The sequence below is a fragment of the Mixophyes fleayi genome, chromosome 2, assembly GCF_038048845.1.
Source record: "Mixophyes fleayi isolate aMixFle1 chromosome 2, aMixFle1.hap1, whole genome shotgun sequence".
Classification (NCBI taxonomy): Eukaryota; Metazoa; Chordata; class Amphibia; order Anura; family Limnodynastidae; genus Mixophyes; species Mixophyes fleayi.
The window spans coordinates 92151962-92176407 of record NC_134403.1 but is presented as its reverse complement, the minus strand read 5'-3'; the positions used below and the strand labels follow the sequence as shown (position 1 = coordinate 92176407).

Here is a 24446-nt window from a genome sequence, read left to right as displayed (position 1 = left end):
ATGGAACGTTAAAGGAATACAACAGACAATGAAATCATTCTTATATCAGCTTAAACATTTATTCAATGTGATGGATAGATAGAAATGTATTCATAGCAAGATATCAAACATTTCTTGGCTGGAATATAAAATTCATTTACAACATTCAAGCTGTAGTAAAAAGCCCTTGCTGTCATTGTTCTTAAATCTTTTCACCCTAGATACAAGAAAAGGAGAGACTATTATTGGGCTCTGGATGCTCACAGCAGTGAATGCTCTAAATGAGCAACAGGCCCCTGTACTGTACCAGCACCATATTACTTCTATTCCTGAGACATTCCCCGCTTCCCTACTCCTAGCAAAACCATTTTGCTCTTTGGTCTGATGAGAAAATAAAATAAAATCACCAAGATTCAGTCAGGGTGTTTAATGAAAACATGCAAGATGGTTCGAAAGTTAGCTGTGTGACAATACTGAGCCATAAGCCACCAGCTCCTAGCTAAATGGCAAATAATATGTAGAAATTATACCTACAGAAGTGGTAGTGTGCATGGATTATTCCTCAACACTGATAGCAATAGTCATGTATAAAAGACAGACGTAATTAAATTTCATTTCTTTTTTTTTTAAAAGGATAATTCCACTCAAAAATGTTTTGCCAAATTCAAACCATAAAGTTGTTTTCCAAAACTTACTGGAATAACTCCTGATACTTGAAATAGAATGTTTGCTTGAAATAGTCTGCATAAAACGAACACTCCTCAGCGACTACTGCAAGCATGGAAACAATAAATGCAGTCCAGTTTGTACGTACGGTTACAAATTGGGCTAAGGAGTGTCAAGTCACAGTGCATTTCAGCGTTGAAAGCAGACAATTTCAGGCAGAAATCCTATTTCATGTATTTGAAATTGTTATAGTAAGTTTTAGTACCCTGTACATTAATAAATAATGCAGCATTATTTTTCAAGTGGAGTTACTCTCAAGACTAAGATTATTTTTGTTGGTAACTTAAAGTCAGGTTAACTAATAAAAAAAATGTTGTAAATTCATTCTATACCTGAACCCCACAAATGCAAATTTAATTATGTACAGTGAAACATTTCTGGGCAGTGGACAAAATGGATGAATTACTGCTTAAAAGAAAATGGGAAACAGTGAGTGCAGTGTAAGTTGATAATACAGAAACAACTGCTATTAAAGTTGTTACATCAAGTAACATTGAGCAAGTCCTCACAGTAAACACAAATGTTAAATGCATTAATACAAAGTTGAAACATTCAAAGTACACAGTAGGTGCAGCTGCCCCTGGGTTACAAAATCACAAAGCATTAACTTATTAGGCCCAATTAGCATAGACTAGGACATGTTTATTTAAAAAAAAATGTATGAAAGATGAAGGCAGCAGCTAAAATAAACAATGACCAAAAATGCTCCACATGTATAAAACTGTAATTACAAACATGTCTGTTGCACTTATTCATTATTCTTGTAAAATGCATACATTATACATTTTGTAGCTAAATGCCTTATACATATACAATGTTACATCAAAAAGTTCCATCCTGATAGCATAATCATTCCAGTTACCTGGTGACGCTTGTTGCACGTGTCACAGAGAATCCGAATCCATGCTTATCCGCCATCAGAAATATACCACTGTTAAGCTATATATTTAATTGGCTTTAAACTTTATAAATATGGGCAGATTTCTGTATGAAGTTTCATGATTATGTTAAATCTATTTCTTAAATAGAAATCTGTAACAAAGCACTAATATCTGTAAAACATAAATCAGTTAGTGACTGTCTGACTGCGTACTCTCTTGCTTGCAATGTAGACAGAGAAAATGTAGAACTCCACCCACCATCTAACACAGCAACATATGGAAAAAATCAGAGCTCCTAATTTAATCATCCTCCAATCAGAGAGTAAGTGATCATGTATGTATATATGTGTATGTATATATATATATATATATATATATATATATATATATATATATATATATATATATACTTTGAAACAATTATGTGAATTAAAAACAAAGGGTCTTACTGCCTGGCGGAGATTTTTAAAAGTTTTTTGGGGAGAACATCCCCTTTAGCAATCAATGTGTAACCATTTTTCACTCTATTCATCCAGCATCATTTTCCATCTTTATTTATAGTTTCCTCATTATTTGCTTCATTTAAAAATCATTGGGTAAAAATGTTACAGCATATTCTTTCAAAAATCCACCAAATAAAGCATTTACATAAATATATTGTCTCTAGCTCAGGGCCTGATTACTTTGCTTAATCTGCTTCTCTGGGAGTACAAGTATGATTCCATAAGTACACAATAAACTGTGGCTTAATACAAACCACAATTTAGTGTCACACACAATTAAAAACAGAGGTATACACATTACTGTAGCATAGGATTTCTCACCATTTACCCCATTACCAAGGGGCACTTTCACTTGTTACATTTAACTCAAAATAAAACTTTAATGTACTAGTTAAAATAAGTTATAAACAGAGCAAATAAGGGTTATTTTCAAGCATTTAAAGAGATATGGGGTTGCTTGATGGAAAGTTACACAAAGTGGGATGGACTTGGTATAAATGTACACATTAAAGGGGGTGATTAGTAAAAACTGACACATTGGGGGGCATACAAGATAAACAAAAGTTGAAATACACTGATGTAGAAGACCTAATCAGGCAAATGTTCAATTATTATCACAATATTATATTACAATATGACAGTTACTCATTATTCTATCTATACAACTTAATTTGCAGCATGCTCCCCTGCCCATATCCAAATATCAACCAGAGTCACAAAGCAACATACCATTGTTTCTTCACTATAGGAAAAAATATTTGAGAAAAATATTACAAAAATAAATACCACCTAATAGGCTAGGCATTTCTTAGCTATAATATATATGTTGTTATCTTCAGACTTAGTTATTGGGTCCAATTCAGATGCCAGAACAGAGTTGGTAGGAACAAAATACTATACACCAAAGCATACACCATTATCCGTTTATAATACTCAAAACTCCCCAATCCCCATACCATAGTGAGGCTTTTTTTCAATTCATTTTATTGCAAGGACTGAATTTAACTTTAGACAGATCCACGTTCCTTATCGAAGAAATTACTTTTTAAGCTAGTTTCATACATCAAATAAAACAGGAAAGACCTTTCACAACAACTAAAAATAATATTCACACTAGCAAGCATACCACTCAGTTAGCAACATCAGTATGCATATTTCTCATTAGAGAGGGTTAATAGTTTAATTTTTTTTTCTCGTCATACTTTCTTAATATTATCTCAATATTTTATATTTATGTATATTTTATATTTTATTCACTTTTGGATTTTTTTTTAGTACTTTTGTTCATATTTTTGTTTCTGGAAATGGCAAGAACTTACTTTTGTTTACTGGGCTGGGAACCAGTACTATGGATCAGGTTTACAGTTGTAACATTTGGAGGAATACAAATTTCATCCGATTTATCAATTAGCTGTTCCAAATCTGTAACTAAGAAACGTTGGTTGAATGCATTATGCCCTTTCGGTAGTTAAAGTCCTACATTAGCTGCTTTCATAACATCTTCATGCAATCCAATTGACAAGGGCTTTAAAACATCCATGTTAGAGGAAGGTATTTCCCACTAGGCATATAATTATTTTTTTTGTCTATGCATGGAAAAATACAATATTAACTAGGGATGTACTAATTCTACAAATACATGATTTGACTAAAAGGTCTGAGCAAAATTCAGGTTCTGCCAGAATCCTAAGGACTTGGCCAAAAGCATCAGAAACCTGACTTAATCTGTTAGGCCCTTTCTGGTTTCATTTATCATGCAAGTTACAGTTAGATTGCAGTTTGAATCTTTTGTAAAATGATTCTGTATTGGTCTTAATGCTAGAAAAATAAACTTTTTGGTGTATTTCATGCAGATTTCTGTAACACTTTACAGAAAACCTGCACTGTTTCCACACTGAAAATGCTGCCTGTAGGATTTCATTGGACAAGTGGGTTTCACTGACGTTTCCTCAACATTGCCGACATGAAAACCTGATACAAACTATATGAAATATTCAAACGTATGAGAAAAACCAGACTAAACAATTTATGTGCATTCTAAAATCCTGCCTATTAGTATGCGGAGTACTGGTTTCTGAATTACTACTTGTCTTATGTTATTTTATAAATCCTTTACTTCTTTTCCCAGTCTTTGAACTCTTTACAATACATTCTGCAAACATCAAGAACTTATCAATAGAAACAAGATTAGTAAATGACAATAACAAAAGTATGAAATAAGTCTGTAAAACTGCCTTACATCTACACCAGCATACTTGTCCTGTCCTATGGCCGTATATATGAACAACTCTTTTGTTCAAACTTTTAAGTTAAATATCAAATAAGTATTTTATTCTGTATTTGAAAATAAGATTGGTGAGCGGAAAAAATCCCATTCCATGCAAACTATTAAATATTATAGTTTTCCCAGTTATTCATAATCCCCCCATCAACATAGGTGTAATGCAGTCCACATACAGGGCAAATCAATCCCTTCCTCAAATAACAGGATACAATTTTAATTTGTTCACTATTGTGGGTGGGCAAATTGGATAAATATGCTCATTTGTTGCTCAAGTCAAGTGCGTGAATCACTTGGAGCTCCATTAGTGGGGCTGGCAGGTGACAACACATACAGAACGATAGCAGTTATTTGTTGGACGGATTAGGACATCACATTGATTTTGTGGTGTGGTCTTGGCAAATGGGAAGAGACAGTTAACTGATGCCAATAGTAAACACCCTGATATTCCTGTTTTAGTACGTAAAATTATTTCAAAATGGTATCAGACCCCAGATAAAACCAAGCAGGTACCTTGCTACAAATGTTAGTCTCACATTGCATAGACATGTTACCTATATATTTATATATATATATATTCCAAAACATAATTCTCCCAGCATACATACGCCAATCTCATTTTCCATAAACATATATTTCTAATATAGTTTTACATATTACAATGTTGCTCTGAAAGGAAAAATAAATACAAATCTAAAAAGAAGTAGACAATATATAAGCAAACTAATAATTATAATGATTCTCTCTTTAAAGGGACAAAATATTGTTTTTGGTGGCTTCAATATGTGATCAAGGTCAAATAACATGAAAACCTCAACAGGCAATCTAATTTCTTTCCATTCCTTGTAAATGGGCTGTTGATGCAAGATAAATAAAATAGGCATGCACTCTCTGTGGGCAGCACACTATGGAATGGCAGGCCTCACCTCTGCTGACCCTCAAACACATTTGTTCAAACAACTATGCACCTCTTCACTCCCAACGCTTGTTTCCTCAACAAACAATCTGATGTTGTGCCCCTCTGTATACAGCTTGGAGAATAGTATAGATGTACAACTGTAGGCAACACATAGCTTTAACAAACAAATATTATATTTAGACAGGGATATGCTACGTGAGCAAAAACAAAACATATTTGTTCCCAAAAGTAGCAGCCTACCTAAAAGTGATATTTGCTGTGCAAAATCCCTTCGAATAAAACACTCTTGATTCTTTCCTACAAGGCACCACCGTATCCACATATTCATGGAACAGTCATACTTCTATTTTTTGGTGAGCTACAGCATCACTGAAAACCCAAACAAAGTGTTTTATATAAACAGAACATTATTTAGATCTACAGGCTTCCTTCTCATACATGTTTTACCATGTTGCCGCTTCTCCTGAAAGCTACATTTGAAAGTATGAAAGCTGTAAAGAGATTTCACATTGTTTTCAATGTGGAGGCATAAGTTGAGATTTGCCAAACATGGCAGTCACCCCTCTGGCAATGACAGAAATGGTTTACTGAATTCACAAGTGATGGTTAAAAAAATATTCATCTCAATGTGCCTGTTTGTTTCAATTTAGAAGCTGCACTTCACTGAAATCAATAAAAATAAAACAACAACAACTGTCTATGGAGTTACCAATTACTAGCCAAACAGGCCAATTCTAGAATACACATATTAGTCAGACACTATAGGCACCATGCAAGTGATCCTGTCATTTTTTGTGTGTGTTTCAATGTACCTGGAGTTCCCAGCAGCATTAGCTGATGTGATTATTAATGGAATTAAATAAATAGTAGTAAGCGTTCAGCGTTGAACATAATCAGTGTTAACGAACAAATGTAAATACATCAGAATCACCAGTGAAGTAGGAAAACAACAATTAATTCTGCCAAGAAGCTCTAAGAAAACGGGAAGAAAAAAAAACACATGACCATTTGGAATTCACCCGTCAACTCCAGAAGAGTCTATAAATGTTAGACTTTATTGTTGAAACATTCATTTCAAGGGACTTAATAACACACCTACAAATGCATAAAGGTTTTTTTTTTTTGTTTTGTTTTTTTTAACTTGGTAGTACTGAATTCTTGAACCAGTAAAGATATTTTTGGTGAATTCAAGTTACTGAATCAATTTTTCAAACATCCCCCTGCTATATATTAGAAACCGATTCAATTAGTCGCAAAGTGCAAGCGGACATCACTTCACCGGTACTTAAATCAATGCTTATTTTCCTTATTGGACGTGAGAAAAAATAAGCAGAGATTTTAGTAAAATCACCATAATGTGTCTCCATGGATTGTTCCAGAGATGCCTGGCAGCACCACATGGTCAACTGAATTCCCCCTAAGAAAGCTTTCATTTCAGTGATTATCTAATGACAAAGGTTTAGAAAAACTGCCTTTTACAATTCGATTTTTCTAATCAGAGAATCAATTCATCATTAAATAATAGTGATTTATACCACTATTTCTGCAGACGAACCTTTAGTAGATTACTCCCTTTCTCTGTACTGGGACAAGTTCCATGTACTGTATGTTTCACAAATTGAAAAAAAAAGTCCGCAAATTTAAAGTAAGCCTAAATGTTTATCTTAATGTGCATAATTCGATCACTGTGTTATCACACAGCTCACTTTTTCTTAACAACATAAAGACAAAATGCAGATCTTGGGGCTTTTGCCTAGGGCAAATGTGCTTAACCACGTATATGGCATTTATGTATCCACAGTGAGTGTCTTTGATGACATAGGGCAAAATTAGAAAAAAAATCATTAATTCAGTAAATGGCACAAAACTCTAAATGATATATGGAGAGGATTTCTAATTATCAGTGCGACATCAAGATCTTTTCTAAAGGTTGATGTCAACCACAGCACATCAATAGGCAACATAGGGGCAAATCTGATTCAGTTTGGGGATACCTTTTCTTACACAACTTGGGCTACAATCTGATTACCCCATGTAAGAGTTATCAATAGCAGAAGATCCCACTAAGAATAATAACTGTGTCCTCATACAACAAACCGGTGTCTGCAAGAATAGTACTGTGCAGTCTTAGAAAGAGTGAAAAAGTCTGACAAGGAAAACCTTCCTGTTAGCAAATGTGGGATCCAATTCTTGAGCAGCATATAAAGTCCATATACAAAAATCACACATAATAATGTCTGACAACAAACAAAAAGCAAGTGAAGCCATATAGAAAAACATGTATTACTGAGATAAATAATATACTTAATATAACTGAAGTGTTTATACTTAAGAATAATTCCACTGTGAATTACTTTTTTTTTTTTTTTAAAGTTCAGGATGGAAGCACCCAAGTACTTCAGACTGTTAGATACAATCTCCAGTGACTTTCTGAAAGTTCCCTGACTTGACACTATTTTACACTTAAATGAACAGCCTGATGTAAGAGATCTAGGGGGTAAATGTATCAAGCTGCGAGTTTGAAAAGTAGAGATGTTGCCTATAGCAACCAAGTGGATTCTAGCTGTCATTTTGTAGAATGTACTAAATAAATGATAACTAGAATATGACTGGTTGCTATAGGCAACATCACCACTTTTCAAACTTGCAGCTTGATACATTTACCCCCAAATCACCAGTGCGGAAAGATACTCGCATCAAGCAATTCATTCCCCACATTGAGCAGATGAAACGTTTGTTGGGACCAGACATATGCATGTGGCATTTCAATGTAAGAAGAGGAGACATTCTAAGTACAAGTCACCATTAGTCACACTGTACTACAGGGTGTATGTAGCAATCTAAACAAAGGTGCTAGGCAGTATAATTAATACTATATGCTTTTGCATTTTTACTTTTTATAATATATATACTCCACTTTCAATCCTGTCCAAGGGTTGTGGGGTGGCTGTAACCTCTTGGGACGCAGTATGGATGAACTAATTACCCTTCACTTACATAAAAAGTAGCAACAATTAACAATGTATTTTGTGTATCTTATATGAACATTTCAGTTATTCAGTATATTAATCCATTAACAATTCTACCCTTCTGCTTTGAAACAGCAGAACAATGAACATCGTTTTGGGGGATCTGCAGTCACATTACTTTGAAAATACCCAATGGCAGACTATGGCCTTTTTCAGAACAGACATTTATGCATTTGTAAATCAGACAAGCCCAACCATTTGTAGCCAGTTATTTATGAAAAAGTGGTCATTTTAGAGTAAATGAAGTTAATTCTTTTTTCCATTGTTCTGTAACCTGATGTTATATCCCCTTTCAATTTGACATCTGATTGTGCAGATATTATGGTGATCAGGCTTACATGAAATGGCCCATAAGCCTCTATAAAATTACAGCAATTTCCCAGTACAGACTGGGCGTTAAAATACAAGGAAATCAACAGTGCAAAAAAACTGAAAATTGAGTGATTACCAAATATGCCAACTGATCCAACGCTGGACAGAAAAGAGGCCAAACACAACCTATGGTAAACTTGCTTAAATACGCTACCAAGGTACAGACTCATTCAAAACACTCATTCTTCACAATGACCCCAAGCCTCTTTAGGAAACTGCATATATGTAAACACTCAGCCTACATGTTACACACAGTGATTCCAAATGGCATGCAGAGTAGGTTTTCAGATAAATCCTGAGATGAGAAAATGACACACATCAAATACTGTTACAGGCCAAGAATGCAAGACAAACTGTACCTCTAATTTGCTGCTTAGAAAATCTCAGTTAAGATAGCATCTTGATCTCTGGGTTAACATTGCAACATTTCTTCCAAGACAAATTTGTTTAAAACCTACGACCCGTTTGAAGAGAAGACAGCAGCAAAGAAGACAACAACATAAATAAGCATAAAATAATTAGCTATGGTGATTGAGACAGACCAGTTATCTAGAAAATAAAACCGGCATACTTTGAAATTCCTAGACAGGAGGGAAACATGGAAATGACAAGAAATAAGATTTTAAAATGTATCCTAAGACGTATTATACTTGATCAAGAAGTACATGGAAGAGCACAGAAAAAAACATTATGCTGGTAAAAGAGTGCTAAGAAAGTGGCTACATAACTAGTCTTACAACGTGAACTTGCAAAGCTAGCCTTTATTTAGGGAGTGGGGGCAGGGGTGGAGGTGGCTCAGCAGGGAGTGGAGGAGGCCTTGGTTTGTCTGTGCTGCTAGGCCGAGGCTTACGATACTCCCCATATTGATGTAAATACTGAGGGGGTTGCATGGGCTGCACTCCTTGTGCACTCAGCAGTGAATGTAACATCTTCACAGTGTCTTGATAATCAATCACCTTTGATGCACTGTGCCCATTGGCACCAGAAGGCTCTCTGTCTGTTTTGTCATGACTGCTCCGTGCTCTGTGTGGTGCTTCTGTCACTGGAAAGTTGGTTGTGGGAAGTTTGGAAGTCCTGCTTGCTTTGTGAGGAGCAGGTTCGTGACTAGTCATATCTTCTGATGGAGGTCTTTTTCGTGATGGTACAGATGTTTTGTGGGAAGGGGCTCCTAAAGAAATAGAAGATCGTTTGCTAGTGGAGCTGCTGGATGTGTCCTGATGATGTTGTCGGTGGGACTGGCTGTTGTGGTGGTGTGAAGATGAAGAACTGCCCCTGTGTTTGTCCCTATTCTTGCTGCCGCTCCCACCGCTCTCCTCACTTGGCACCTTAATGCGGATCTTTCCCTCCTCTGGTTTCTCCCGGTTGGACACAGGGAGACGTAATTTCAGGCTGGTGGCTTTCTCTGTCCGGTCATGGCTTACTTCATGCAAAGGAATCTTCAGAATGATCGGCGACGTGTGACTCTCCACTCTGTCGCGCTCTCTCTGCTGCTGAATAAGAAGGTTCTGAGCTGCACATGCATACTGCTCCTTTAAACTGGCTCCCATATGTTCCAGCTGGCGTTTTTGTGCAGCTAACTCTTCAGCGTGTTTTGCACGGTACTCTTTCAGTGAGACTTTTGCTATGGGTGCTGGTTTGTTAACTGGTAGTTGGGACTGATCCATGCATACATTATGCTCACTAGTTCTATTTTGATCCTGCTGGTTATTTAGAGGAGCTCCCCATGGTCCTCCAAATATCCCAGAATCCAGGTTTGTTACGGAGAATGACTGAGAAGAAGAATCTGAGAAGGGGGAATTGCTCATCACACCACTGCGGGAGAGCATTCGAAGTATTGTCTGTTCAGAGAGGCTGTCATTACCATCCTCTGCCTCACAGCCATCCTCTTTGGGTTTTTCGTTTGCCTCAATGATCTGCATGAGAGAGAAAAAAAAAAAGTTTATTTAAAACTTCAAGGAACAGGAATTAAAAATGTAATAATTTTCTTTAAGTTCATTTAGTAACGCTGACCAGTAGTAATGGTCAATACAAAATTACTTGGGGTTTTTATGAATAAACATGTCTTTGTTTTTGTGCCTCCATTTCTCTGCTTTACAACATTGTTTTGTTTTTTTCTTTTCTCATTTTTTGTGAGAATTAAAGCTTTGCTTTTTCCACTAACTTTAGTTTTGCCAATGTAAATGTATGGTATTTGCTCTAAGCATCAGGTTTGTACTTTCTATTTTAAGAATGTTGTCCTGTGAATAAAATGTTCTATTTTAAAACACCCTGTGGGGGACCTTCTATACTGGCCCGTACAGCGTAGGATATAACAATGTGAAACTATTGGTAGTCCAGCAGCTCATACAGAGTAACACAAAAAGGGAGATTCATATCAGCATGATGTGTCTCCCAAATAGTCCACAGAGACACATTGAGCCAATGTTCAGACTAGAATCTCTGCTCCTCTATGTTGTGAGACGAAAAATGAGCAGAGATCCCTTACAGAAATGGCCGGCAATGTGCTCTGCCAGATATTGCTGTGATGTCTGGTGGCACATAGTCAGCAAACAAATCTTCCTAATGGTGGAAGCAAAGATGTTTTTAAAACAATGTTTATGCCTCCATAAATGGATATATCTTTAGAGAGGATAAACAATAATAAGGGTAAAAAAGCAATATAAAATAATGTGTGTGTAATATAAAACACATGATTTCCAAAATACATACTTATTGCTATGTTATTTAATGCAAAATGGTATGGAAACCACTGTGTCACCTGTCCTCCTTTCCTTGCACTCAACAAATTATAATATATATCATATATAATAAACATATAAACACAGTAGTAACCTTACCCTCCAGTTTCTTATGCGTTTCAAACGATTGGGAGTTTTCTCCAAGATTTGTAGAAACTCATGTGTCAATTCTGCAACGTAAAAAAAGGATATAATTAGATTAATTAAGGCAGATAAAGATGAAATGCAAACACTGTAAATAGCAATTCATCTACAGTCAGGGCTAAAATCCATATTTACTCTCAAGTATGATAGTCACACAATCAGTTCTGGATATAATTTACTTGGCATCAACATTTCTTCAATACATCCAGCTGGACTTATATTTTATTGGTTCTGCAGAGTTGATTATATGAACAAACAGCATTAGTCTTGACCACAGTTCACTTTAAGCTGTGGCCTCTTGAAATAAAGTTTAAAAAGACAAAAAAGAATTCCAAACCAAACTGTTTTCTTCTCCCCTTATCTAACAGAGCAGGTCATTTCATGCCTTGAAGCCCCACAGGTCAGGAGATACTCACTCCTGACAAAGAATGCACTCCCCTAATCCTCCAGCAATGATGAGTTCAAATGTTAAAGTGAACCTTTTATATTTTAGGTATTACTTGTTTTACATGGTGCCTAGTGCACTGTATAAGTGTAGAAAACATAGCATTTCTATTCTCCCTCCTTACGTCACAACAAGGCCAGGAAGTAGAATAAAAGGCATTCTGGCACAAGTATAGTAAGCAGACAATACATTGTGTAATACAACGAATATCTAACATGTTACATGCTCTCTATAAGGCTCAGTGCAAGTTTTTAGGTTTCAAACGAGTTGGACAAACTATCACTGTAGTTTTTAACACTATCATTTCCAGAAAACCGCTCCATATATCTCCCACATCTCAATCTTTCTTCTAATATACACCCTTGGATAGTATCCCTTATAGACATAAAAGTGTGTAATTATTTTTGTAACAATTAAATACGTTTATAACTCTTGGCCCAGATATTGGCAAATGTCTTAGGTTTGTGCAATCCCCACCAAATGAAATTTAAGTCCAAAACTGCAGTGTAAACAACTTATTTTGTTATTGTTACACCTCATTTGAGAAACTATATAGAAACAAAGTACAAATACGAACCATCCAAAAGTTTCAATGTCACAGTCACATCCACATACTCCCACCACGGTTTTCCATCTGTTGACACTGGGATTTCCCAATTAGACCATTTGCAGGCCAAATGGATACAGACACACGCCACTACCGGAGGGGTGTACTGAAGGCTGAACGTGGTTAAATGCAGGCTATAGGAAAGAAGATTAAGAATTAGAGGTGATAACAACACTTTTACTGACTCTAACGGATATATTTTATTCTATCTCACTAGCCTAATGTGAAAAGACAAGTTGAACATATCAAATTTGTTTCATATAGAGGGCAGTTTGTCATTACAATCTTCTTACATCACTACTTTGTGCTGTTGGGGGATCTTGCCTCTTCCATTAACTCTCAGTCTATGGTTTCTGGCTTGTTTCAATTCTCTTAGACAAAGCATTTGATCGCAGATAAGAATCACTTGGCCCATCTAGTATGCCCATTTTTAAACCTCTGGTAACCTCAAACCCTATTTGATCCTTAGTTCTTTGCAAGGATATCCTTATGTCTATCCCAAGCATGTTTAAATTGTTCTACTGTATTAGCCTCTACCACCTCTGATGAGAGGCTATTCCACTTATCCACTACCCTTTCTGTAGAGTAATTTTTCCTCAAATTTGCTCCGAGCCTACTTCCCTCCAGTTTCAGTGCATGTCCTTGTGTTCTAATATTTCTCTTCCTTTGAAAAATGTTTTCCTCCTGTACCTTGTTATAACCCTTGATATATTAGAAAGTTTCCCCCCTTTCCCTTCTTTGCTCCAAACTATACATATTAAGATCTTTTAGTCTTTCTGGGTAAGTTTTGTGCTGTAGGACATACACCAATATAGTTGCCCTTCTTTGTACAGTCTCTAATGTATTTATATCCTTCTGGAAATATGGTCTCCTGAATTGAACACAGTATTCTAGACAAGGCCGTACCAATGACCTATACAGTGGCATTATTACTTCTTTCTTTCTGCTACTGATTCCACTCCCTATGCAACCAAGCATCTGACATTGCTTTGTTACATTGATTACCGGCCTTTACGTCACCTGAAATAGTGACTCCTAGATCCCTTTCCTCCTCAGTAGTTTCCCTTATAGTGCCATTAATACTATATTTAGCATTCAGGTTTTTGAGACCCAAGTGCATGATTTTGTATTTTTTGGCATTAAAATGTAGTTGCCACTCTCTTGACCATTCCTCTAGTATACCTAAAGTCATTTTGAAGATCACTACAGTTTAAATGATAAAAGGGACTTTTAATCTTGTATTAACTTAATTTACCTCCATTTTGTGAATATGCTGTTAAAGAGATCAGTTTTTAGAATCTAAACTCCATATAATTAATGCTAGACTATTTTATTTTAAATCTGCGTTGTTGTTTTTTTTTATCTCCCAACTCACAAACATTTGAATTTGTGGGTTTGGTTATAAATCTGAGATTTTTTAAGAATACGTTTAACACTGATTTTTCTTAAATATGGTACTAGGTCTCTCACCCCACGTTTACACTCAGATCTTTGTCACCTGTACCTTAAAGAAAGCACTTTCCTTCACCCCACACCCTCAGACACATGTTCATAAATTAACCTGTTGGTTGCCATGAAGTATGAAGTTTGAGCCAGGTCCTTACTCGCTGAGGAGAGAGAGAGACAGATAATTAAAATGCTGTAATTATACTGATTTTCATTAATAGATACAAAGTAGAAGGGAAACATTGGAATTTTACTTTAGAGAACATGTCACAACGGCACTAGCATCTTGCACTCGCATTGATGCATCAGATTTGCAAGATGCAAAGAATCAAGGTATAACTAAATATCTGCAGCTTTGGTTTTGAAGCAAAGAAATAGAACTTTATTGAAACACCAAAATGAACATTTTGAAGTCACAGGGACTCAAGAAGTGAAACACATGAGTGAATACAAGTAATATGTACACATAGCTACTCTTATATATTGATCAAAACTCCACATCCCACAAGGCCATAAATTGAGCCAGATTGGGGAAGTCAAATCCCGCCCGCCCCCTTAAATAAACCTCATGGTGGATTGAAAAAAATCTAAACCTAAAAACTTATAAAACATGATGTAGTAAAAAAAGTCATGCTATAAGAAGAACAAAGTGACAGCGTTATAGTACAAAGTAAAATAGTTATTGGAATATTTTACACAAATATCTAGCTGCAGGGATCAAGAAAACAGCTCATGGAAAGCTGGGTATTTAACCTTTTAGGTGCCATTTCATCAAGAGAATAGAAGTCACAAGGCACAATTTCTCATCTGGGATCGAGACTTACATTCCAAAAAAGATGATGCAAGGTAATACCAGAAAAGCATCCGCTGTTTTACATCTAATTAGAAGTATTAAATTTTATGTGGCTTGCATTGTCATCCCAAATGCTAGCTATTTATCTTTTTTGTCAAATATCCCATCAACAATTGCACTTTTATAGGGTAATAACGACACAGTGTTCATCCTAACTCAGGACTTTTTACTACTTCATGTTTTAGCAATTTGAATTGTTTTTAATTTCCACACTTAGATATCTTAGTTCTTTTACATTTAGAGATTCGATTAGTAGCCCTGCTGATGTTTTGATCCATGCACAGGAGGAGTTACGTCCATATATTATGTTTATTTCACCCATGCATTTCATGTCTTGAGCAAAGGATCCCTGTGACTTTGCAACATTTATTTGCATCTTTTAATAATGTTATTCTGCTTTTTTTGCATCAGCATTGCAGGTTTGCTTGCAACCTTTGTGTAAAACAAGGACAAATAAAATACTGTAGAATTCAGGTGCCAGATCGTCAAATCTATGAGTCCGGGACATGCATCCAGTGTCAACAATAGAAATGACTCACAAAAGTGGCTCATGGAAATAAAAAAAACAGCCCCTCTATGTCCCCTTCACCTATATTAATGTGCACGCTATATACCATGTTCTGCTCTCCCCCTATCCACACTGCATACATGACAGGTTCTCGTTACAGCTAGGGTTTGGAAGAAAAAGAAACACATGCAGAAATAAGCTTTAAGATATATATCAATCACAAAATTAAATGAAAGTGAAATATATACTGCAGTAAACAAAATATGACATTGAGAATAAGGTATAAAGGTGAAAGTAGCATCCAAATGTGACTTGTGTCAAGGTGTCATTGAAATTTGTAATTTATTTGTCATTTTACTTATGGCTTTGTAATAACACTCCACATATGCTACAAATGGGATCTGTTACACTGCAGTAATTCTGAGGTTTAGCCACAGCACTACAAGACACTGCACCAAATAACATGATTGCCGTATACTTATGTATAACACTGGTTAGACACACTGCATAACTGTTGGAACACCCTTATTTTATCCAGCAAAAACTACCATGATGGGACTTAAACACTTTAAATGCTGCTACAATTTCCCCAATCTCAGGCGCTGCCATGATGCAAGAACAGGTTCATGGTAAAAACGTAAGCATAAACTAATCACCAACCAATGTAATCAAATTAATGTGTAAATGTAGAAAAGCATGAAATGTATATTTTTTTAAATAGATAATTTCAGACACAACTCTTACCTCTAACTAGCTGTGTACATTTCACTACATGAGTGTGTGGGTGATCAATGGTAATCTCAAAACCTGAAAGACAAAAGACATGTCAAATGTATTCCAGAGAACAAGCTACGTATTATAGATTGTACACTACTCCTAGAGATTATCCCTCCTTGATTCTGCTCAATTCCACTAATACCCTTCACCCCTGCCCTCCTTATTTTACTTCTTTACCTTTTCTCACTGTAATAAAAAACTATGCAAATAAATAAATAGGAGCAAATTCAATTGTTGGCATTACAGTCAAAAGTAACGCGCCCTGCGCATTATTACCGTCATTACGGTAATAGTGCGCATAAATACCATTATTACGGTACTTTTCACGCTGGATTTCAGCTCGCGGCTCAGGGAGTTGCGAGCTGAAATCCGGCTTTTTCCGCGGCGGAAACCACCAACAATTGATTATGCCCCTTAAAACGCAAGATATAATAAATGGCAAGAATGCTACCTGTGCTGCAGAGAATAATGAGGACAAATCAATAGAGTGGATATAAATTGGATACACAAAAGATACTTCACAAACTACACTAGTCACTCCACCCAACAAACTTCAACCTTTTATATATTTATATGCCTAGCGATTTCCAAAAACTCAATAAACAAAATGTAACAAGTTTTAAGAAAACATTTCATCAACGGTAGTAGTGAAAATCAAGACACATATACTAATATTGCATTTAGGTACAACACTTTCGCTAAACAAAGTAGATATTTGCGTTTTTACATGCGTTTAACTTGTGTACTGCTGCAGTGCATTTTTTAACACTTTTTCTTCCATTTCAATGCATCTAACTAACACACATTAATGTTTTTGAAGACTTGCATTCATGTGAATGTAGAGCAAAGTAAATACCATGAGATGTGCTTAAGAAGCGTTTATATATGCTTTTCCACATGCATTTGGTGTGAACAAGACACATTGAAAAAAAAATCCTCAAATGAAACGCACTTGTTATCACTTATATAATGTATACATAAATGCAATATGGTTTATATATGCTTTAACATGCAATAAAAACACCAGTGGGTATATATCCCAACACTAAGGTGGCAGATTTAAGGCTCTGTACACACTGGTACTTGCAATGCATTTTTTATTATATATTAAAACACAAATAAAAATACATATAAACCACAGAGTGTTTATGAGTTTACTATGTGCTTAGAAGTGCATTCAATGTGCATTTTTTAAACATGTATCTGCGACAAAACAGGAAGTTATCTATTTCAAACCAAATGCATGTGGAAATGGATGTGTTAGCTGCATCTACCATGTGCTTCAATTGAGACTAGTACAAGTTTTTTTAAAAAAAAAAAAAAAAAGTTTAAACACAAGTTAAACACCCATAAAAACCAAAATATATATTGTCTCATTTGGTACAATCATTTTTATTTTCGCATCTGTTTTCATGCATTTAACTTGCATTAGAAAAGCATAGCTAACGCAGAATTTTCACACCTGTTTGTATGTAGCCTACCAAAGATAAAATAAAAGATTACACATAGCAACACAACCAGGCTGTAAATGCAGTGAATAGAAGATTAGCATTCAGCACACATTCCTATTCTGCAGACTCTTCCTCCAGGTCGTCTTGCTCCAGGGCTCAGGACAAGGCTTTGTTAGGGCTTCCCAGGCTTCCTCTTTTCTAGCCAATATGGAAGACTTACCCAGTGTCTGCAGTATAATGCTCTCTAGAATGACCAGGTCTTGAGCTTGTTGCAGGTATGCCTGTTGTTGAGAGGACAGGCAAATTACTCACTGGGAAGCACTCTGTACAAAACAACTAGGGTATACAGAGGCAGGGACACCAACTGGCCATGGTTCTGTGTAACCTTATAGTTTCATCTGAATACAGTGAAACGGCACAACATTTGCAAAAATAGGTGGTTCAATTAACTGCTGAATTTAAATATCAGGAAGAATAGACCAAATCCAGTTGGCAAACCTGCACGGCAAAGCTTGGTCCAAAACAACAGAGTCAAAAGATCCAGTGAAAAGACATCGCTACATTCAAACAAGTAGGTAATACATTTGTCCTCTTTTTTTTGTCCTGAACCCTTTTTTCAAAAACCATAAAACATCTAATTTGATATATGGTATACTGAGTCCAGGTATATGGTACATGACTGAAATAATAATGGTAGGTAGGTACACTAAAACTTGACGTTTTCCACTGAAGCCATGCAGCATGTGCCCAGATTACAGATATGCAAAAATAGTTTAGAAATTAGACTGATTTGACATGTGCCTTAGACCACATTAATATAACCTAGGCTGACAAGAATCCCAAGTACAAGAAGCAGACCATACACTGCAAAGAACAAAAGTAGGAGCCATATACAATCCTCTTATAAACCAGAATATACTGGCTAAACAACCAGACTTTCACAAACACAACTGCATTCCAGATATGTATGACTGAAAATGAACAATGTGCAGTTTTAGGCTACTAAGAATACATAAACTAAATAGCCAGATCACAAAACCAACAGCTTTAATAACACAGATCTTGAAAAAAAACATGCTTTAACAATTTTCTGGTGTTTAGTTATGAAATCATATGACATGTGAACATTGTAGTCTCTAGGCTTTGGTTACTATTGCTGCATCTTGCTCCTCTCCTTAACCATACTTTACACATACAGATGTCCACCAGCTATCACACTGCCAGCAGAGCAGCTAGCACATTTCTGTTAAAATGCAGTTGAACAACCAATACCCTACAATTATACTGGGATGTCAGTCTTCCTCTGGATATCTAAACATTTTGTTAAGCACTTAATGGGTTATTAGTTTAATATGTAATTGTCAAGTTAATATATAACTGAATTGTATAACCATGATTCATACTTGTGCAATGCTTGCAACACCCCAGCTTGTCTGACCCAGAAACTACTGTGATGCTAGTTATTGATCCGATTAAAATCAACAGGCTGATTATGGAGTGTGTACATCGGAAGATGTCTCCTCTGGGCTTGTGCGTGCAGTCATCTTCTGACAGCACTAACAGGCCTGATAAACCATACTAAGAGATCTCACTTCCTATGGACATCCATGCATGTGGCTAAATTAGACACCAATCCTGTCAGTGGGTGCTCTGGCCAAAGGTTCAATTGCACTGAATTGTGTTGCAAACTAACAAAAAAAAGCTTTATGTGCACGCAAAATCTTGCGTCAACAGGCATAACATTTGTGAAACCTGATAATCTGACTATCAACTAAACATTAATACACTGAAAGCATAAAACCATACATGGAACAAAGGACAAAATAACTAATCCAGAGATCATCTGATATATGGTGCGAGTCAGGAAATCACAATGTAATTATACAATTAAAATCTTGGACAACAGATGGACCCTAATTTTAGAACCTACATTAAAAAGCTCAAAGCATATAGCTGGACACAATGAAAATGGCAGCCCAAAGAAAAGGTTTTTAAAATCTGCTTCTTGCAAACTGACAAATTTGTAGAGTCAGCAACTATTAGGAAGCCTTTCAGTCTACTACAAAGATATTTTAACAAGCATGAGCACATGTATTCAATGTAGTGTTTTGGAATGAAAAGGGGCCACTCTCTTGGCCTGCCTACAAATGCATAAAATGACAGTAGTTCTTATGTACCTCACTTCGGGTGTCAGGTGGGGGTTCCTGAGGGTTAAGACAGGCATGTGCGACCTTGATCACATACTCCAACTTCCGAGGCTGTTCCTCCACTTTTGCAGCCAAAAACAGAGCAGCAGGTGCTAAAGTCTGTGATGAAACAAAAGACACAGCTTATAACATGTTTTGCTTTTATTCATAATCCCTAATGAAATTGGTCTCTTTGGCTACATCTACATAGGTGCTTTTTCCAGTTGTGCAGGCAAATTGAAGTAGGCCGGAGCTTGTATAATTTTGCACAGTCCAGTTCACCCTGCATGCCCATTTTTTTAATGGATTTTTAATTGTACATTCGTCTTGTCTAGAGACTCTCAAGTAAATGTCACTTTTTAATTAGGATGTTTCACTAAATTACCTTTTTACGCTGTAGAGACTTCTTTGAACTAAGTAGATTTGTAATTACCTTTGTAAGCAATTTTATATGTAAATCAAGCAAAAATTTACTAAACAAAGAAGGATCTAATAAAAAGGGACTTAGCTATCATCAACTACTTTCCTCTATAGGCCACACTATAAAAATAAGCTATTTTCTGCAGTCAGACAAAACAGACCCTTTACAGTTTTATTTTTGTGATTTTATCACAAGTTAAATTTTGCACACTGACAATACAACATTATATAAATGTAAATAGAGGCAACTTATGTTCACACAGATCTACTGATGTAAAAGTCCAACGCTCTCAATAGTCATCAAATGCAGCACCATGGTTAGTACTGCTGCCTCACAGCACTGGGGTCGTGAGTTCAGTTCCAACCATGGTCCTATCTGTGTGGAGTGTGTGAATTCTCTTCGTGAGTGCATTGATTTCCTCCCACACTCCAAAGACATACTATTAGGTTAACGACTGACAAAATTAATCTGTGTGTGTTTGCCCGTGTGGTAGAGAACACAGAATTCACAGTGGCAGGGACTGATGTGAAGAATTAAAAATTCTCTGTAAAGTGCTGCAGAATATCTAGGCGCTATATAAATAACTGTTAATAAATACCTGAAAGTTTTTAACAAAATCTTCCAATGAGCCAGTCCCAGAATAATTTGTATATCCATATTTATGTTCATTCAAGCATTATTTTTTTGAAAAATATTGCCTTCTAAAATATTGTTTTTCACGTATACACAATTTTTTAAGTTTTTCAAATGCATCTTGGGGGAATAAAAAATCTCCATGAAAAAATGCTGATGGTCATTGTAAGTCATCAATCTTAACAGACATTAAACTTTCTAAATCAGGAGTCCAAGTTCAGTCCTCAAGGGCTACCAACAGTTCATGTTTTCAGGATTTCTGTCTATAGAAAAAGGTGGGACAATTACTTACCCAGCCAAATAGATTAACGCATCTGTGCATGATTAAAGAAATCCTGAAAACATGAACTGTTGATAGCCCTTGAGGTCTGAACTTGGACACCTCTGTTCTAAATGATGAATGCCTTTTGGAGAACACAATTACTTACATTACGGTGAAATCGTGTGAATGATTGGACCATGTAGAAGCGATGCATATATACAATAGCTGTATTAATAGTCAATTGAGATCTAGAGGATTAAAACTAAGGAAAATCACACATCTTCAAAAACAAACAAAAACACTCCAATGTCTTTAATGAAAACAAAGAACACTACTTATTCAGGAAGTGTTTGAGGCTGGGTGGGCAACAGATTCAATTCCCATTTCCAGTCCTAGTAATCTGAATGCTTTAGATTAGAGAAAGTTCTCTAGAGCTGACATCTGCAGGTGATAAGTGACGGCTACATAATGTAAATGTGGGGATACATTGTGGAACCATAGTTACATCCCAAGTCAGGGGGTACTTAGCAAGGAATGTAGCCTTTATTTTGCTGCACTCAGTACTATACTAGACATAGTGAGGAATATTTAGAAAAAGGCTAAATGTGGAATATAATTAGTCAAAAGGGAAATATCTCACTAATGGTTAGATTTACTTCTAAAAAGGAAAACTAGAAGTAACGCCTATAGCAAGCAATACAATTCTAGCTATAAGTTCTAGAATGTACTAAATCAATTTTTCCCAAACCAAGTCCTCAAGAACCCCTAATAGTGCATAGTTTCCACATCTCTTTGCTGGAGCACAGGCGTATTCATTACTGGCTGAAATATTTTGAAAGATACACTAATTATTTCACTTGTGACCTGGAAAAACTGCACTGGGAGGAGTCCTTGAAGGCTGGGTTTGGGAAACATGGTACTAAATAAATGATAGCTGGAATCTGATTGGTTGCTCTGGACAACACCTCCATTTTCCCCTTTTATAACATTTAGTAAATCTACCCCTAAGTGTTTGACAGTTTCCCTTTCCCTGTCAACACCTAGTTTATCTATGATGACATATTTCATGGTAAACAAAAAATAACAGAACAAAGAACACTTATTGATGTGAGTCGCTGTACAGCATGGGAAAATTGATACAAAATTCAATGATACATTGTATGGGCAATAGTGAGACATAATAAAATTATTTCTTGCTTGCAAGATTTTTTATAAACTTTTTCATGGATGTTCATGCCTATATTTAGTGATCAGACTTACAGGCAGTTTTACATCCACTCATCATGTTGTCCTACATTTACATAGATATCTATCTTTCTGTAATTTAAACGTTTATATTACATTTGCACAGAAGCACAAACTTATGAAAATTAACTATATGAACCACTGTATTTGTGGGCTTATTTCATATAACTGGGCGATCCTTCTAGTACATTGTTTTAATATTTATAGGTGTACATGTATAAAAACTGGTGCAAATGTACATTTTGTTCCTTTAAGGGCAAGGCTTGCACATAAGATTCATTTTTCTTATTTTAGGATCATTTTCAGTATATATATATTTATATATAATTAGTGGAAATTCAAAAGTGGCAACATGAAAAATATAATGGGTATGTAAGTGAATGGAATTTAATCATTTTACAATGAAGGCAGATGAAGTGGCGGTATGGCATACCGAATCATACATAATTGTGGTAGTTTAAGACTCAACAGAAGTGCAAGTAAAAACAGTTATAGGGGCATATTCAATTGTTAGTTTTCCGCGCCGCAGAAAAACTAGTACCGTTAATACGGTAATAGGTAGCTGGATTTCAGCTCGCGGCTCAGGGAGCTGCGAGCTGAAATCCAGCGAGAAAATTACCGTATTAACTGTTTTTACGCGCACTATTACCGTAGTAACGGTACAGTAATAGTGCGACGAGCGCGAGATTTTGACCGTTTCCACAGACAATTGAATATGCCCCACAGTGTGAGACACAGGAAGATTGTAAAAACTTGAGTTACATCAACTGTTGCAGAATTTTGATGCTTTTTCTGTGAGTGCGATTGAATGATCACTAAAATGGTTTAAATGCCAGAATTATATAAAACAAATTACTGTGAAAAACAGGCAAATAGTATGCCATTTTTCAGAAAGCCATGGCACACAAAAATAAAAATGTGAATACAGTACTTTATTGAATGAATGACACCACACATTACTGTCCCAATTTTATTATTCAGAGGTGTATTTTGCTGTCTGTTTTTATTTTTGTGTGCCTGGTAGGACTATCGTGACAGAGCCATTCTGCACCACTCTATAGGCCGGTATAAACATGTCTTCATGGGATAACCCGGCCTCCTCCATGTGAGGGGTATGTAACATACACGTACAGCGGACTAGAATTACTACGCAGACATATGTAAACATTCCCCCTGACCGCATTACACGAGCCGGGGTGACCTGCGTCCCTCGTGTGGCGAGCACAGCCGCCCCACTCCAGGCCTCCCTCCACGCCTCAGGCCCAGACGGCAGGCGAGAAAGGATACACGTTGAGCCGTTGGCCCATATCTTGGAGAAGGTTAGCCGCCTGCTGCCGGTACGATAGCTCCTTGTCCGGGTCCAGTCCGGCGCGGCGGGACGGGCTGCGCTCTAGTTGCTCCCGAGTGAAATACCATCGACTCGGCGGAGCCATGACTGTGTATGGGTGAACGAGCGCGCACGCATAGAGCCCGGAAACACGTCACAAGGGGAAACGTACCTACGTCACAATCCCGGCCCCCTGGAGTACGTCACAAGGCGTACGCGCTCAGGTTGCTATGAGACAGGTTCCATTTACTCACTACAGGCTCACAACGATACTTGTTACAATGCAGGACATTCTGTGTCAGATGACCATAATGGGGCAGATGCGGACAGATGTATGGCAGTTCGTGTAGAACGTCTGTCCTGAAATCGTTCTACGCATGCTCAGAAAAAGGGCACATTCATAGGCTTTCACCTGTCTATGCCTGGAGGGGCGGGGCGGGGCGGGGCGGGGAGGAAGTGGTGTTTTAACGTTCAAGGTGTGTTTATGACAGTGTGGCACATGCAGGCCTGCAGGAATGCACATATGCCTAGGTGCGTTTCTTTTGCACCTGCTATAGCGTAGCTTAAAATACTCAATGATGATGACGACGACGACTTTAAAAACTGGGTGCTGTTGCTGCTGATGTGAAGGCAGATGCATTTTTTAAGAGAGTCTAGACATAAGCAGAGGAATGTAGGCATGAAGGATGATCTCTTGATTAATAGAATAAGAG

The 24446-nt window shown here is 36.6% G+C and overlaps 1 protein-coding gene across 2 annotated transcripts; it reads right to left on the bottom strand.

The window, feature by feature from the left end:
• Nucleotides 1–34: 34 nt before the first annotated feature.
• Nucleotides 35–23902, bottom strand: CCNT1 (cyclin T1). 2 transcript variants are annotated; one of them, XM_075199651.1, is made up of 10 exons: nt 23694–23902; nt 21328–21409; nt 19837–19965; nt 17880–17940; nt 16176–16238; nt 15538–15591; nt 14186–14231; nt 12595–12758; nt 11528–11598; nt 35–10603 (listed from the first exon to the last, which is right to left on the bottom strand). In XM_075199651.1, exons 1-10 carry the CDS (start codon nt 23837–23839, stop codon nt 9452–9454), a joined length of 1968 nt encoding a protein of 655 aa, XP_075055752.1. In that variant the 5' UTR covers nt 23840–23902; the 3' UTR covers nt 35–9451. The 2 variants fall into 2 exon arrangements, with proteins under 2 accessions (XP_075055752.1, XP_075055754.1); XM_075199653.1 differs by lacking the exon at nt 15538–15591 and having other exon boundaries at nt 23694–23899.
• Nucleotides 23903–24446: the final 544 nt, after the last annotated feature.